The 16,808-nt window shown below is 43.2% G+C and overlaps 1 protein-coding gene across 7 annotated transcripts; it reads left to right on the top strand.

Annotated features, from left to right (window-relative positions):
* Positions 1 to 2,786: 2,786 nt before the first annotated feature.
* Positions 2,787 to 16,700, top strand: DDB2 (damage specific DNA binding protein 2). 7 transcript variants are annotated; one of them, XM_085581761.1, is made up of 11 exons: positions 2,787 to 3,010; positions 4,405 to 4,588; positions 7,228 to 7,358; positions 7,975 to 8,166; positions 10,649 to 10,815; positions 11,810 to 11,909; positions 13,229 to 13,406; positions 14,099 to 14,244; positions 14,498 to 14,662; positions 14,972 to 15,017; positions 15,476 to 16,700. In XM_085581761.1, the coding sequence occupies exons 2-11, from the start codon at positions 4,417 to 4,419 to the stop codon at positions 15,568 to 15,570; spliced, it is 1,392 nt and encodes a 463-aa protein (XP_085437887.1). In that variant the 5' UTR covers positions 2,787 to 3,010; positions 4,405 to 4,416; the 3' UTR covers positions 15,571 to 16,700. The 7 variants fall into 7 exon arrangements, with proteins under 7 accessions (XP_085437887.1, XP_021389004.2, XP_085437890.1 ...); XM_021533329.4 differs by lacking the exon at positions 2,787 to 3,010 and adding an exon at positions 3,433 to 3,501; XM_085581764.1 differs by lacking the exons at positions 2,787 to 3,010; positions 10,649 to 10,815 and adding exons at positions 3,433 to 3,501; positions 8,995 to 9,140.
* Positions 16,701 to 16,808: the final 108 nt, after the last annotated feature.

The raw sequence follows: 16,808 nt of genomic DNA, 5'->3' as shown, positions 1-16,808 counted from the left end.
GGTCACTCTCCCTGGGCTTAGAGGGTGGCATCAGTTCACCTTGGCATCCGTCTTTCTCGTTCAGCCCGATCTTGCAAACTGCTTTCAGTCACTCTTCCATTTCTCTGAAAACGTCTATCTGAATAATTTGGACGTCATCTTTTAAATCCCTGAGTGCAATATCCCCTGGGCCAGGGCTTGCTGGCGGAGCGCTACCAGGCCTTGCTGGCCCGCCTTCTCTTGAAGTCACTGCTTCCAAGTGACTTGGGACATAATTCCAAGGACCAACTGTGGGTTTGTAGTGATGTTTATTCAATTGGTGGAAAAAGGAAAGACTGAGAGCCTTGCAGAAGAAAGAAAGGAAAGACCATGCCATAAATCTTCCATTTCTCTGCAGCAGTACTTAGGTGTTTTGCCTTTCTTTCCAAGTGCCCTAGATTTCATAAGAACCAGAAAATAACTGTGCTGATGCCCTTCATATACAGTGAAATTTTGTGTTAGAAAGTGGACATTAGAAACCATTCCACTTAATTTCTTCTGAGACCAATCCTCTGTTCACCTTTACCAGCATAGGGTCCCTGGAAGGTAGACACCCATGACAGGTCATTGCCTATGGGTGTCACTTGTAAAAAGTGAAAAAATATGCTTGTCTTGTCCTTGAAGTTAATCACAGTTGAGAGTATAAGCAACTTTGACTTTTACTAAAACAAAACTGAACCCTATTCTTTGGCACAGATACTCCCTAATTCAATTAAGTTCTGCATTTTTGATTTCTGTTATCAAAGTAATGTACATTAATGAAGGTCAGAAAAGGCAAGCTCCTGTCATCCATTAATAGTCTATATCCAGTGTTTGCCCGGTGTTATGTTTGCATGCTGATTTCTAGATTGCTATCTCATGTGCATCTAAGATAGCATGTCTAAGACAGATACTGCCCATGTGGGACTTGGCCATCACCAATACTGATTGCAAGGTGAGAGTATTAAATAGCATGGCTGTTGCGATCCTGTCCTCCAAGGCTGGAATGGCTTGGGGGAGATAGGGTGCTTTGGTAAATGAGCCCATAATGATAGTGATCTTTTTGTTCATTTTCGTGGTATGGGCAGCTTAGCAATGGCCATGGAAGAGAAGGAGGTCAAATAGCATGATATTTACTCCTTCATCTCTTGGGTTTTATATTTTGTTTTACTTTTTCATGGAATATAGGCTTGTTTTCATATGCATGGCAAACTCTAGTTGCTCTAATGATACATACATCAGTATATATAATTTATATATTTGTATATGATTTATACATTTGTATATAATTGTATATTTAGCTAAGGTGGCAAAATTATTCATGCTTTGGACAAAGGTCCTGGAAACAAGGAGGCAGAACACCTAATGGTATTATTACTACCATGAAACTGATCTTAGTTTCAATATAGCTTCACCGGATCCAGTGATAAGACAACGTGATTCTGTTGGAGAGAACCATGTCCCATAACTGAGGCAGAACCTCAGCATAATTGTACATCAGAGAACTGGCAGAATAAAATAAACCTAATATCCTGCCCATGCAGAATTCTATTCCTCTTTGTTGCATACTGCAATTCTAAGACACTGTAAATACGTCAAAGAATATTTTTTCAAATTAGTCTTTCTCTTGCTCAGAGTACCATCCAGACACTGAGCTGTGGGACATCAGGCCAGTGGCATTTTTCTGTGCATGAACTGTGTACTGTCTGTTGTTCTTACCCTTAGTGGATAATTATTACAAAAATATCTCGTGATTCTCCAGAGAGAAATCAAACTTGGTGTTAGTCATTGACACAAACACTCTATTTAGCATGTGACCTCATCTTGAGTACTTTGTGCAGTTCTGAGACTCAACATTTGAGAGTGGTGTTGAAGTCCTCGATTGGTCCGGAGTCCAGAGTCTGGCTTGCCTAGGTTGGAGAAAAGCAGGCTGAGGGAAGACCTCATGGCTCCCTACAGCTTCCTGAGAAGGGTAAGTGTAGTGGGAGATCTGATCTCTACTCCTGGGATCCAGTGATAGGATGCATAGGAGTGGTCTGAAGCTGTAAAAGGGTAGGCTTAGACTGGACAATAGGAAGCATTTCTTTACAGAGAGGGTAGTGAAACACCGGAACAATCTTCCTAGAGAGAGGTGGTGAATGCACCAAGCTGTCAATTTTTAAAGGCATTTGGACAATGCCCTTAATACCAGGCTTTGACTAGGTCAGCCCTGCACTGGTCAGGCAGTTGGACTAGATGTTCATTGTAGGTGCCTTCCACAGGCAATAGCCTTTTCTACTCTTTTCTAGTCTATTTCATTTCTAAAAAATGCTGTGATAGCTCCAAGATGGAAATGCGTAGGTTACACTGGTTTTTGTTAATGGGTACAGTTCTAAGACAAAAGCTGTATATTATAAAAGTGCCTGTTGAGACTCTAAGACTTGCTAATTGGTTTGGTGTATATGTCCAAAACCAGATTGTATTAGTGATTATCATTTTTGTGTATAGCATTCTGATACAGCAAGTAATAAAACTTTGTTACTGTTCAGGGAAAGAGCATAGAGACTGTTTGTTGTTTTTCTGGGGAATTTTTCTGTGCCTTTTCTAGTATGTGAGAAAATCCATAGGTAACTGTAGTTATAGTGCAAAAAATAGTAGCACGTGAAACCAAACCCTACAGAAGGCATGGCTATGTACAGCTATTTCAGAACCTGTGTTCATAGCCTCCTGTGTGGATGACTGTACCTTAATTACTCAGCATAGTTACTGTTAGGCCTGAAGCCAGGGACTTCACTGCTTCAGAGATGAGGGATAAGGTTCCCCACGGCCGGCAGACAGCAGCCTCCTTTGCAGGTGCGAAGTGCTGGTACTTCCCTTTCTGTTGGTAGAGCTCTTCCTTCCCCATTCTTGTCAGCTGCACCATGTAGGATCTAGTACTCTCTGAGCTGCTCTCGACAAGACTTTGTTATCAGCTTTTGAAGCACCTTTTGTTGTTGATGGTGTTGATGCTGTTGTTGTTGTGTTCCAACACCAGGTAAGTTTTCTTGTGGAAATGATGTTTTGATTTGTTTTGATTGCCGTGTTTGGGGCTTTAATAGGCCAATTTGGTGCTCTACAAACTAATGAGGGGCATATGATTTTACGTGCTGCACCAAATAAACAAGAGGCAGACAGACGGACCGCGCGTTTCAGGCCGGCTCGGCCCTCGCAGCCGCCTGTCGCTGCCGGGGGGCCGGAGGCGCTGCTCATGCGGATGGCCGGGAGGCCGGCAGGGGTAGGGGGGGAGGCGGGCTGGGGCTAGACAAGCACGCCGAGCCCTCCCCGGCCTACCCCTGTCGATGGCGCTGCCCCTCAGCGGGGAAGGCTGGCGGGGGCCGCCATGGCCGGCGAAATCGGTGCCGCTCCGGGGGCCGGGCCGAAGCCGCTGCCCCCCGTTCCCGCCCCGGTTATGAAACCGCGGGGGAGGGGCCAGTGCCGGCCGCCGGCCGCGGCGGCGCCGGGAGAGCCGAGGCCGCGGGAGCGCAGGTGAGAGCGGGGGGGCTTTCCGCCCGGGCCGCGAGGGCCGCGGGCCGCGCCGGGGGCTGAGGGGAGGCCCCGCCGTGCCCGGAGGTGCCGGAAGCGGCAGCTGCCTGCGCAAGAGCCTGCGCGGTGCCCGCCGAGCTGTATTTAACAGATATCCGCGATGGCCATTCAGGAATTCTAAACGAGCTCAACGTGAGCGCAGGTTCAGCCCAGGGATGCTGTGCGGGAAGGTGCTGCGGCTGCGGAGGGCCTTTGGCGCACGGCCCGCTGGCTGCAGAGAAGGCCGTGGAAGGCCTGTGCTTTTCCTCAGGGGCCTGGTGGCGTTGTGGCCGGCATAACCCGGGACACGAGTCGCTGAATCTCACCGCCGTTAGAAGAGCAGGTCCGGTGTGGCTGCCAGGCTGTGCACGAGCTGAATCCAAATACCAGGTGGTGGTTGTGAGGAAAAGTGGCCACTATGCAGGAAGTACCTTCTGAGCCCATTTGTTGCAAGGCCAGTCAGCCCTGGCCATCATCATAAAAATTCTGACCTTTTGCGTAGCTGAATCTAAAGAGCTCAGTGTGAGCTACCAGAGAAACAGTTAGGGGATTATGTGGTTTCACAGATGTACTTTATGCAGATCTGTGCGTTTCAGGCTTAAAAGTCTAGTAGAGGCACATCTGTCAAAACATATTCTAGTGCTCTAGGATACATTCATTTTCATATGTGAACAAAGAAGATTTTATTGAACCTGTTCCTCTCTTCAGTAGAGAACAACAAAAAGCTAGTGTTATCCCAATGAAAGAGGATACACATCTAATCACTACCTTCGGACTAACTGGGATATGTTCCATTCCACTTTTCCTCTCTGTCCTCTGGTTAGAAGTGTATGACAGTCTTACCTTCCATGCTTTGCTTGCTTTCAGTGGTCAGACAGAATGGCTCCAGTAAACCAGCCAAAGGACAAGAAGCGTGAGAGGGCATGTCAGCATTGGCCAGAAGAAGCAAAATCAGCTGGGAAGAGGAAACGGGACTATGGAGAACGAGGGAATGAGAAACAAGAAAAGAAGTTGTTTGTGAGAAAAGCATCTAGACCCTCAGGGAAAATCGGTAATATTCCCTCAGATTCTTTCTCCCTACCAGATTTACTGCAAATGACAGGCATTTACTAGTTGAAGAGAAAGAATGCCAAGAATCATGTTCAGACATGAGTGTTCAGATGATGTTAGATTTAAGTAATAGGCAGACTTGTGTTGGGGTAGTACATCCTCCAAGTTTTTGTCTAGTGAATGTGTGTGCATGCAGGAATGTTTGAGACTCTGTACCCCTTGATAAAAGCCTGAAGCACTGAAGATGCTGTTACAGCTCATTTGAGGGTGGTCAAGTTTTATAGAATTCCAGTATTACCAGATCTCTGCTTTAGTGTCAGACAGACCAGTCTTGGTAATAAATTCTTACTCTCATGCAATTCTGAATACAACTGTTAGTTTAAGTGTTGGTGTCCTACAGCATCCAGTCTGAGCTGGTATTTGAACCCCATTCTTTCCCTGTTCTAACTTTTGCTACAGTAAGTATGAATACTTTCTACCTCTGTTCAGATTATAAAGGACAGAGTTTCCTCTAATTTCTTCTTCTCATGTGCGTTTTTTTTCCTTTGGTGACTAACTTATGAGAAAGACCAAATCTTAAAGAGTTTTGATGTAATGTGGAGTTGTGATTAATTTCTAATATACTGGAAAGTTTAATGCTTTGCATATATTGAGGAAGTTGTCCAGACTTTACCTACAGCGATTTCATAGAATTATTTAGGTTCAAAAAGACCTTTAAGATCATAGAATCCAATGGTTGACAACTCTTTCAGTGAAGAAATTTTTCATGATAGCAAATCTGAACCTCTCCTGGTGTAACTGGAGACCCTTTTGTCCTTCCTCTCACTTGTTACTTGAGAGAAGCGACCAACTCCCTTCTTGCTGCAGTATCCTTTCAGGTGGTTGTAGAGAGCAATATGGTCTCCCCTCAGCCTCCTTTTCTCAGACATAACTTTTAATTCCATCAGTGGTTTAGGAAATCACTAGGGTTACTGCCTTATGTGGAGATACTATGTGTTTTCTGTACAATTTTGGCTTAAGGATCCAGAAATTACTTAAGTCTTTTTCAAAAGTCAGAGATACAGGGGTTCTATGATTTTGCACATTTCCATTGTGTGATCTGTAAGTCCAAACTTGGAGGAGTTAGCAGAGTGAACAGTAACTGTGGAGGCAAAATACTCTGTTTGAAAGGAGTTCCGTTTATAATTGTAGATAGTTAAAACATCTTCTGTAGTTAATTTAGCTACATGATTTTATTGTAGCTTTGTGACCCGATTTTTGTATTTGGTAAGAATCTGCCATTCCTGTAAGATACTTCAGAAAAATGAGGCTAATCATATTTTCCCTTAACCCTTTCTTAAAAAGATGAAGACCTTTCTATTTGAGATTTCCCATTCTGTGTTCCAGTTTGTTTGTGTTTGGAATTTTTTTTTCTCCTGATCCATATAGGACAGTTTCCATTTCTTACAATTAAACCACCTTTTTAGAGGGTTTCTTTCAGCTGATTCTAAAAAGGCCTGAAGCTTTGTTTCTTAATAAACTATCCTTAATTGTAAAATAGAATCTGAAAAAAAATACCTCAATTTCTGTCACCTCTGAAGAAGGAACTGTGGATACCAATTCTTTAGTGGAAAAAAAAAAAAAGAAATTAGAATAGAAATACTTTTGTACCTATTTCAACAAGTGTGACAAGTGTTCTCACTATGTGAACAAAGAAGTGTGCTTTTCTCCATCATTGCATTAAAGAAAGATTTAATTTAGGTTGTAATCATATAGGATGATCCACGTGTTTTCAGTCTTCTATGTTTGTTTTCTTTTTAATGTGTGTCCTTACATGAAAATAGCATTTGTGTTTCTTAAGAAATGCATTTGACATTTAGATTCCCTGAAGTGTTACAGGTAATTGTTGTGGGGATGATTAGATCACAGACATGCGACTGAACAGATTTTTTACATAAAGGTCCCTAAAGACAAAAACTTGGAACATGAGCAAAATCTAGAAACAAGCTGTGCTGTCAGCAAAAATCACTCCAAACAGAAAGGTTTTCAGGCATTGAGGTGTCAGCAAGTCTATTATCAAAAATAAAACTCGCAGTGCTGTAAGCAGACTGTATGGGCTACAGCATGAGCAGACAGAAAGTTCTGATTCACAGCAGGCTTTTCAGGAACTGTGTGGAAGCTCCTGTTGCCATACTTGGGAAATTTTCAGGTGTTCCTGCTGATAATAAATGTAACTTTAGCTGTATGCAGGGGCTTACCACCTCCCATGGCATATTTCCAAGTTTCTGGGGCTTTGGATAGCAGTATTGAATTTTGGGTATGAAACATTGAAATTGTATGTTGTCCAAAAGGTGCACCACCCACCTGTGGCATTGCTTTAGTCCTTTCCTGTTATCTTTGTTAAATCTGTGGGAAAGAGAAGGAAGGTTTAACAAGAGGAAGCATACACAAATCTCTGGTGGCCTATGGGATGCACTGGACTCCATAATTGCAGAAGCTGCTGCACCTTGATGTATAAGAATTATTTAGAAGCTTTTATCTTGTGGCTGAAGCTTTTCATGGATTTAGTAGAAAATGCAGATGTCTTCCTATATTGTTTCTGTTGAATGAGCATGACAGGTGTTGCTAATCAGTAAGTTTTACTCTTTTCTTCACTGGCAGGTTGCAGTGGAGGTGGATTTGTGATGAGAAACAAGAGAGTCCTTTCCTCTCAGCTGGAGCGGCGATGCAGCATTGTTCATTATGTCTACCAGAAAATGCTGGGAGGCTCTATGCAAGCACAGCTCAGGCAGGTGAGGAGTGTCTCCTTCAGGACCTGTTGGACATTTCAGCTCCCTACATAAAAAGATCTTCAACACAAGCAGAGGAATTTTAAGGGGCCTAGAAAGTTCCCCACATACACAGTTTGTGGCTCCAAGTCTGGTGCACCCTTATGTTTGTTAATCCTGTAAAATGCAAGAACTGAGATGGCTTTCCCTTTTGTTTGACCCAGCCCTGCCTATTTTTAGCCTGTCTTAATTCTCTACTTCCTTGAATCATATTTAAACTTGTCCACTCTCCCAGCTGAGTTATTGCACAGTGATACTTTTGCATGCTGATCTGACTGTTTTGTGATACTGTTCTTGTATCCACTCTGGCAATCGTGTCAGGTTAAGTGTTGATTTTTTCCCTCTTCACAGACATAGTCTTCAAGTCCATAATGTTTTACTGTTTCGTAGAGCCAAATGCCTTTTGTTTGAAAGTTAATTCTTCCTGTAACATCCATAGGTGGGAAGGACCTGGGCAAGCTTTGTTGTTAAGATATTGTGTGAACTTACATTAATGACAGTTAGAAATTGTTATAATTCCTTATTCAGAGAATCTCAGGGATACTTGAAAAAGTCATATTTCTCTTTACCTTTTTAACAGAGATTGGAGCTGGCTTTTGTGCGTTCTCTTTCCTCATACTGCCTCTTTCGAAGAGCAAGTCCTTTTGACAGGAGAGTGACATGTCTGGAATGGCACCCAACACACCCCAGTACACTAGCTGTCGGTTCCAAAGGTGGAGACATAATCCTTTGGGATTGTGAAGTACTTGCTAAAACCTGCTTCATAAAGGGGGTAAGCCTCTCTATGTGAGGAATGGGTGGGAGGGAAAATTGGAGCACTATGAAATACTGCAGATAAAAACTGAGGTTTGTTGTGAGAAGCATATAAGGATTTTGGATTTCAGAGTAGCTAGTTATGGGTAGGACTGAGATGCAACAGCATGTCTGTTACCAGGTCCCAGACTGTTTTAGCACTGGGGAGAACTGAGGCATGATGATTAAGTTCATAATGAAGCAGCACTTGGTCTGTGCTCAGTGGAAAAATAATATAACAACTGGCAAAACCAAGAGATGCCAGAAACAAATATGCAGAGAGGGTGTGTCTGGTGTAGGTCTTGATCTTTCTCTGCTCACCTTTTATTGTGGCAGATGAAGAAACATCTCTGGGGAGAAACAAAGTACCTTTATGTCAAGTGGTAGAATGAATGGTGTGTACATCTGGCATACCCCCTCATTGCTGTATTCAGCCATTTCCATTCCAACAGGGGATCAAAGACTTTGTACCTTTTATCACCCAAGTTAAGATAGATACACATTGAGAGGTCTATCCTCCAGAAATTCCAGAGTCACCTTTCTCTTTTTGTAAATAGTGTGGTGCTAGACAACAAGGGAATACCTTGCCTGGGAACTGAAGGAATTGCAGATTTGTCCTCCAGGAGAGCAGCTCCTGGTTTAGACAATGGTCATGTCAAAGACATGGCTGTGTTTCGTGCTTAGAGGACTGTGGTGTGTTTCACTGTTACTGTTAAAGACATAGCAGTGCCTGCAGACTTACAGAACACACTTTTCTCCTTCCCCATCACTCAGTGGATTTTTCTTTTGTTCATCCCCTTCCTTGTAGATGGGAGCTGGAGGGGCCATCACAGCAATGAAGTTTAACCCTTTTAACCCTAGTCAGCTGTACACTGCGTCAGTTGCCGGCACTACCACCCTGCAGGATTTTAATGGCCATACTGTCCGGGTCTTCACCAGCACCGAGGACTGGGAGTAAGAATAATGCTTTGGGCCTCTGTGTCCTGCTGGCAGAAAGCACTACAGAGAGCAAGAGAAACAAAGAGAGATATGTTTGTCTCTAATATGTGAGAGCTGGGCTTCCTCTTCCCCATATACATGTTCTTTATCCTCTGAATTTCAGGGAGGCTCATTCTTTTTATTTTTCCTTGAAATGGGGTAGTGGGTAGCAAAGAGCTTTTCACTAATTGGGAGGGACTCTGATGCTGCTTACTTCCTGTTGTACATGAGTGAGTGGGGATCCAGTGGATTTCCTTACTTGTCTGTTCTTAACACACAAAGCTCTGTGCCTTGGGGACCTTCTAACCTCTTCACCTGCTAGCAGTGCTGCTTGTTGTCAGGTGGTTTTTACAGGACAATTCATAGTTCTCACCATGCTTCTCCACAAATACCACTGACTTCAAGCAGTGCCTGCCATTTAGGGTCACACCAATTCATCCCACTGAGCTTCTGGTGCTTGTCTAAAATACCAAAATTAAGAATCTGGGTTCCTTCAGTAGTGAGTGAAAAGAGGAGATTACTTGCTAGAAGCAGCTCTCAGAATTATTTTCTCAAGACTGTTGGGTTTTTTGTGGACTCATGAGGAAGCCTGAGATCTTCAATTAGTTACTTGAGTTCTGTGCTTGAAGGTAAGTGAGAGAATTTGAGTCAGCTTTCACTTTACTTTCCCCCACCTAATTCTTTCTGAGTGCAGCTTTCACGGCTGTTTTTAATTTGGCTGTTCACCTGCAACCTTGTAATAGGGCAGATGGTGAACCCAAGTCATGCTGGGATGACTGGTGGGGTGACGTAAAACTGTGAGAGATAAAGGAGAGGTAAACTGCATCCTGAAACCTAAGTAGTTGTTCTGTGGGCAGCAGATGCAGTGCACTTGAATGCCAAAGATTTGGGGACTCCCAAGTAGCACTCTTCTTCTGTCTTTGTGTAGGGTTTCCACTTTTCCTCAGTAGACCAGCTAGGGGAAAACAACATAATAACAATACAACATAACATAAAACATAACATTCCTGCCATGGGGTTAGCAATAAGATTTGCACTTGGCTTTTCCTGCTTGTTGGTACCTTGAGAAAGACCAGATATAGCACTGGAAGCAGCTTCTAGGGAGCTAGTCAATGTAAGGAAAGCTTGGTGCTGGGCTGTAATGAGATTTTACATGGTTTATGCATGGAATCGTGCTGGTGTTGCTTGTGAACTCCTAAGCATGGCCTGAGCCAGGTAGTTCACTGCAAATAAGTCCTACCTCCATAATAGAAGCAGCAGTCCCTGCTGATAATGAGGTTTGCAGCCCAAACTTTGAAGGCTCAGAATATGTGTGCTTGGATTTGAAACAGATTAGAAAAAAAAGAGTTCTTGTGCATGTGCTCTGCTAGAAAGCAGTGCTTATACCTAAAGAAACTGACAGGGTGTACCAGGAGGTGACTGTTAAATTAAGATTTTCACTTTCACTCTAACCTTGATGTCTCTTGGCTTTGTGTGTATTTCAGAAAGGGCCAGGAGATTCTCTCGGAGACATCAAGTTCAGTCCTTATGAGGCAGAGAAGCTTTATGTGGCATCAGGTGATGGCACCCTAAGTCTGCAGGATCTTGAGGGCAGAGCGGTGCAGGTGATCTCTCGTGCCCTGGACTGTGGCCATGAGCATCATAATGTTTGGTGAGAAGAGGGCACTGCAAGGTTAATTCTCTGTTCCTTGGGGTTAATGCTGTGTTGCTTCTTCATCTCTCCCAGTGTTAGGAGACACATGGGGGAGCTTGGAGACAGGGTCCTGGTTGCTAGGCAGCCACAGGGCATGTAGCTTTTATATTAGCTGAGTGTGCCACCCCCATCTTCCCATGTTACTTTCTGGTGATGCCAATTCCTATCTTGCAGATTCTGACGGCTTTTCACTTTATGAAGTGTGAGGTGAGAAGAGCAGGGTAACTTCCTTCTCTTCATTGTTGTCAGTAGTCTGTCTTGTCAGTGGCAGCTCAGGTAGCATAAGCAAAGCTATGCAACATTCCTGTACAATCTGAGTTTCAGTTTATTGAGTTTACCCTGTGGCCCTGTTGTGTTTTTAGAATAATTTATCTTGCAAGTGAAGCTTTTGCACCAAGTTCCCAAAGGAGCCCAGCATTATTCTCACTGTCCTTCTCCTGGGAGAGCTGGCATTAAGACATGTGTCTTTATCAGATAAGTTTCTATTCAGTTTTGTTGCCTGGAGCATGAAGTTGAGACACTTCTATGTGCAACTTTTCAGTCCAAAGCTTCTGTCTTTACTGCTGCTTCAGTGTTTTGTGGAAAAGGTATTTTTAAAGCTGTTTCTCCACATTTGTCAAAGTCCCAAGGATGTTCTGATCTTTCCCAAGGTATTTTCATGTGCAGGCACCAAGTGGTTCTCTTCAGCCTCAATTATGTTCCACTGTTGCAATGTGTTGCACTCCAGCTAATAAGCACTTCAAAATGACATTGAAGTTGTTTCACATTCAGTCACAGACAAGCATTGCTGATAAGCTGTCCTCCTTCCTGATACTCAGGCCCACACCACCAGGCAGGAGATTGCAGTTACAATCTGTTGCAGTCTCCTGTGTCGGGGAGGAGATGTGGACCAGAATTTCTACTGCTTTCACTTTGTTGTAGGAACAGCACTGATTTGTGTCTTTCCCTCTAGTTGCTGGTACTGCAGTGTGGACGTTTCTGCAAGCTGCCGTGCAGTGGTGACAGGTGATAATGTGGGCAACGTGGTCCTACTCAGCACTTCTGGTGAAGAGGTTTGTATGGCTCCATGCAGCATCTCCTCTATAGGAATCTTCATGGATCATGAGCTTTCTACTCTACAGGGACCCTGCAAAGAGGAGCAAGTGACTTGCAGCTCTGGAGATGAATTCACTTATTGTCTGGGTGGTGAGAAATTCTCCAATTCTGCCACCAAGTAGACATTTTACATTGTTGAGTATAATGGTAATAATTTCTAAACAATTATTACGTGTCATGTACTGTCCCTTCCTTAAGAGTATTTGCTACTAGCCAGAATAATTATAGGGTAACCTGAAAATATGAGCACACTCTGCCAACAACCTTCACACTTGCAGAGAAACTTAGTGCCGTGATAGGAGTCATTTAGGAGGTACTGCTTTGCTGTGCACCCTTCCATGGCCTGAGGGTAGGCACGGAGCAGTATTGCAGTAATACTGGGATGGAAATTGCACTCCTGCTGTTGGACACGAGAGGGCAGGCAGAAGCAGACCGTGAGTCTGGAGTGTAGTGAAAGAGGAGAGAATAGTTGGAGTGGGCCCTGCTTCTAGTACTGTCACACTGGCACTGCCCTCTCTCCTGCATGCAAGGGTAAGATCTGTAAAAGTTGGCCACCCAATGAGCTGTGGCCAAAGGTAGCTGTGCAAAGTAGTGGGCAGAGTCAGGAGTTCTCCAAGTGACTTGTCTTTATTCAGCACTAGTTGCTGAATTACTTTTTTTTCCCCCTGAAAGAATGTGACAGACTTTTCTGCAGTAGGGAGATATCCATTATTCTAGGGAGGATGGGCCAGCTTTGTGTTTATTTATTGTTGTTAATTGAAATATTTGTTCTACCCTCATGTTTCTTTGCTGACATGTTTCTAGAAGCTAATTGTATCTTCTCTCATTTTTTTTTACTTAAAGGAAGGTTTTTTGGTTTTCCAGACAAAGCAGTTTTTTCCTTCTTGTTATCTTGGCAGAAGATTTTCTCTACATGTTCCAGTTTGTTTAAATCTTTCTGCAAGTGAAAGGCTTGCATTGCTTAAGGTCTTCCAGATGTGATCTTGCTTTGTACAGTGGCACTAATACTTCCCTCCATGAAGACCTGGGCTTGTGTTTTCTCTTCTCATAGCTGTAATAAATTGTCAGATCAGAGTTTTTCTAGAATGAAACAGTTATTTCTCAAGGTCATTCTTTTCCTTTCTTGTTTCCAGTGAATACACTCTTGGTGTATTGTAGAAGATTTGTTACTCTATAAATGTGAGACCTCTTTACTTGGCACTAGGAGATTATAATTTAATTTTTTTACTCCAGATCGTGATTATTTTTTTTCTACATGATTTTCTGTTTGGTGTAGGTCTGGAAACTGAAATTGCATAAGAAGAAAGTGACTCATGTAGAATTTAACTCCCGATGTGAGTGGATGTTTGCCACAGCATCTGTGGATCAGACAGTCAAAATCTGGGACCTCAGAAACATCAAAAACAAAACAAACTTTCTTCATCTGCTTCCACATGAGAAACCTGTCAATGCAGGTGAGTTAAGGATTTCTTTGCATATTCCATTGCATTGGATTTCTAGAGAGAGTCCAATTGGCTGAGCTTTTATTGTGGTGGCAGTGTTAGGTTTTGCTCAGATTCCAAGCTGCATGGTAATTAAAGCAAGGAAGCTGTTGGGAATACGTGGCCAGAGGCAAGGAGGTGGTAGGGCAGCTGCAGCACCTTCTTAGGACTTGCCATACAAACTTTGACACTGTACCTTAGAAGTGAGTTTGAAAGCAGCAGTGGCTGAGATTAGAAAACTGAATTTATTGAGGCAATCCCTTTAACAAGAGCAGAGAATGGAACTCAAAATTCTGTTTCTTGGGTGCAACTTTACCATTTAATGGAAGTCCAAACTGCAGGTGTCCATCTCATTATTCCACTATCTTTCATTTGAATGAGCAAGTGCCTTTCTTTGCAATGTTTCCTCCTGTGATTCTGAAATGAGAAACATTTTCTTCTTAGGTAATCCAGCAAGGTAGGTTTCAGCTTACTTTTTGTAAGAGTTTTGAGTTTGAGACAGGTAGTTGTCTTGTGAAAATTTTGCCTATTGGGACACACAGCCATATTCACATCTCAGTTAAAGAAATAGTGATGGATTTTCAGTCAGTGAAATGTGACACTTGCATTTCTTGTCAGTCACAGCATTGTGATCTTCAGTTTGCCTTATTGTCCCACTTTGCTAGCTTACTTCAGCCCAACACATGGTGCCAAGCTTCTGAGCACAGACCAGCACAATGAAATCAGGGTTTACTCATCTTCAGACTGGACCAAGCCGCAGCATCTGATTCCACATCCACATAGGCAGTTTCAGCACCTCACACCTATTAAGGTGAGTTAAGTCTAAGAGGAGCACCATGCTTGGTGCTAGCAGCCATCTGCAAATCAAAAATGGTCTGATTTCTGGTTAAGATACTACACTGGTGGGTGGATATTTACACTGCTGCAGCTCCCAGTGGAGCAGTGTTCTTCAAGCTGTGGGTTGGATGTAATGAGAGTTGCTCCCAATGTCATTTTTCTGGATTACGTCAGTGGTGAGCTCTGTTCCTTTCTCTAAGCTCTCCATGACTGTCTTTCCTGATCAGGCAACGTGGCATCCTCGCTATGACCTCATTGTCGTAGGTCGCTACCCAGACCCCAAGTTCCCTGGGTACACGCTGAACGAGCTGCGAACTGTGGATGTGTTTGATGGCAACACCGGCGAGATGGTTTGTCAGCTCTACGATCCAAATGCTTCTGGGATCATCTCGGTGAGCTGAGCGCTGCAGCTGAAAGGGCTGTCAGTAACACTGCTCTGTCTCTGGGAAGGAGGCATGACTTAGGGACTAGAACCATATCCAGTTTACTTGTGACAGACTCATGCTGTCATGGGATATGGCTGCCAGCTAATACTGCTGACTCGAGCAGGGCTAGTCCATGGTCCTTTGTGGGGTTTTTGTGATACTCTTAGGGAACACTTGTTTTTCCAGATGGTTTGTTGCTGTTATATAAACTGTGGTGGTCTTATGACTGTTACATAAGCAGTGATGCTCTTACAGACTCTGTGTTTTCATTTTCAGCTCAATAAATTTAACCCTATGGGAGACACACTGGCCTCTGGCATGGGTAAGTAAAGAGAACCTGGGGCACTAAATGTGTGGGTCCTAGGCCCAGAAAAGGGATGGCTTCTTATTCCATGCTATCCATGAAGCAGTAGAAGAAAACAATGGAGGGGGGGAAAGTCTTTTCCTGCTAGGCTGTACCATTTCCTTTTGTTTAATTTATCTCATTTCCTAGACTGTAGAGCCAAGTTTAGTCAGCTTTTCACAGGCTGTGTGGGATTAAATTAGCTGGCTATAGATTAGGTTTTAGGCCTGTGACAGATGACACTAGGAATTGGGTATGTTTCTTAGATTTCCATGGCTATGTGGACACAGCACCTACAATAACTATTTTTGCATCCTCTTATATTTGGAAATGTCTTAGAAAAGGTCTTTTGAATTTTTGGCATTTATGTGACATAGCCTAAGGTATTATGATTGATGTAGAGTTTCTGATTTGCAGTATTTAATTTTTCTTCTCAGGCTTTAATATTCTGATCTGGAACCAGGAGGAGATGGCAGCCAAGAAGCATGAACATCTCTTGAAAGCCATGACAAATGAGGAGATTGAACCATGAGAGAACAGGGGATTGGAAGCTGGAGTTCATCCAGACTTGGAGGGCAGAGGCAGGCAAACCCTGGCACAAGCAAACTCAAAAGCTAAGTTAATGTCTGGGGAGCTGTAGGAGATGAGAACAAAAAGCAGTGATTCTAAACCACAGGGAAGGGAGTAAAAAGAGATGGATCTAGAGAACTGATTTAATATTTTCATCCTTTCTGAATCCCAGGGTACAAACTCAGTTGTTGGCAATGGGCAGTATAAGTCATGCAGGGAATTAGATTTTGTCCTTCCTCCCCGGATCTTTTGTTGCTTCCCTGATCCTTGTGGCCTCTGTTTCTAGAAAGTTGTGTCAATACTGGGTTCCTTCAAGTGGAGTTACAACTTGTTTTCTGAGGCATTAGGAAAACTTCAAAGATGTTCCCAGATCTTGCTAAAGCTACTGCTTTCAGCCTACCATATCTGTTTGTCACCACTTGTCAGAAGTTCCAATTTTCTGTAGTCTGCAGTGGAGCAGCTCATGACAGGGTCCCCAGCCTGTTCTAGTTCAGCCAAGCTGAGAAACTATTTGCTAACAGGATTTACATCCTGAAAAGATAGAATATTCACAGGGGTGAATTCATAGATAGCTTGGGTATCCAAGGAAACACCAAGCTCTTCCAAATGCAGGCTTGGAAAATGTGTTGGTCAAAACATCAGGCTTAGCCAATTCTCTGCTTGCAGCTGTTTAACTGAACCACAAAGAACAGGATGTCAGAGGTCTCTATCATTGATTGCAAGGACAGTACAGAGCTGGGCACCTACTGATTCTGTAGTTTCTATTTTCAGAGTTCTAGGCTGTTTCTTGCCAATGATTAGGTAATTTTTTTCACCCATGCCTATGGGCTTAAAAATGTTTGGCGAGAGTGTTATAAAACAGAAATGAGGGATTTCTTCCAAATACCCCTGCTCAGAGCCAAATTTTAAGACTGTTGTTAAAGGGTTAAGTTTTGCTTTTTCTACTTTGTTTACAAGGCTGCTGCTTGTCCCAGTGGTTGATGGGATGGGATGGGCTCCAGGCCTGTGCAGATTCTCCACGTTCGTGTTTATAGTTTTGCAATATTAATATCAATAAAATTTTGTACTAAACTAAAACTCTTTGATAAAGTGGCTGCTTTGAGGATACTGATGAACTACTTTTGTAGGGGAGAAGTTTGAGACCTTTCTACAGGAGGGCTATGAGACATAGTGCTGGGTCTGCAGCAGACCCCTCCAAGT

The sequence above is a fragment of the Lonchura striata genome, chromosome 5 (assembly GCF_050655825.1).
Source record: "Lonchura striata isolate lonStrDom1 chromosome 5, ASM5065582v1, whole genome shotgun sequence".
Classification (NCBI taxonomy): Eukaryota; Metazoa; Chordata; class Aves; order Passeriformes; family Estrildidae; genus Lonchura; species Lonchura striata.
The sequence above is the reverse complement of the archived record's forward strand: the minus strand, read 5'-3'. Positions and strand labels throughout refer to the sequence as shown.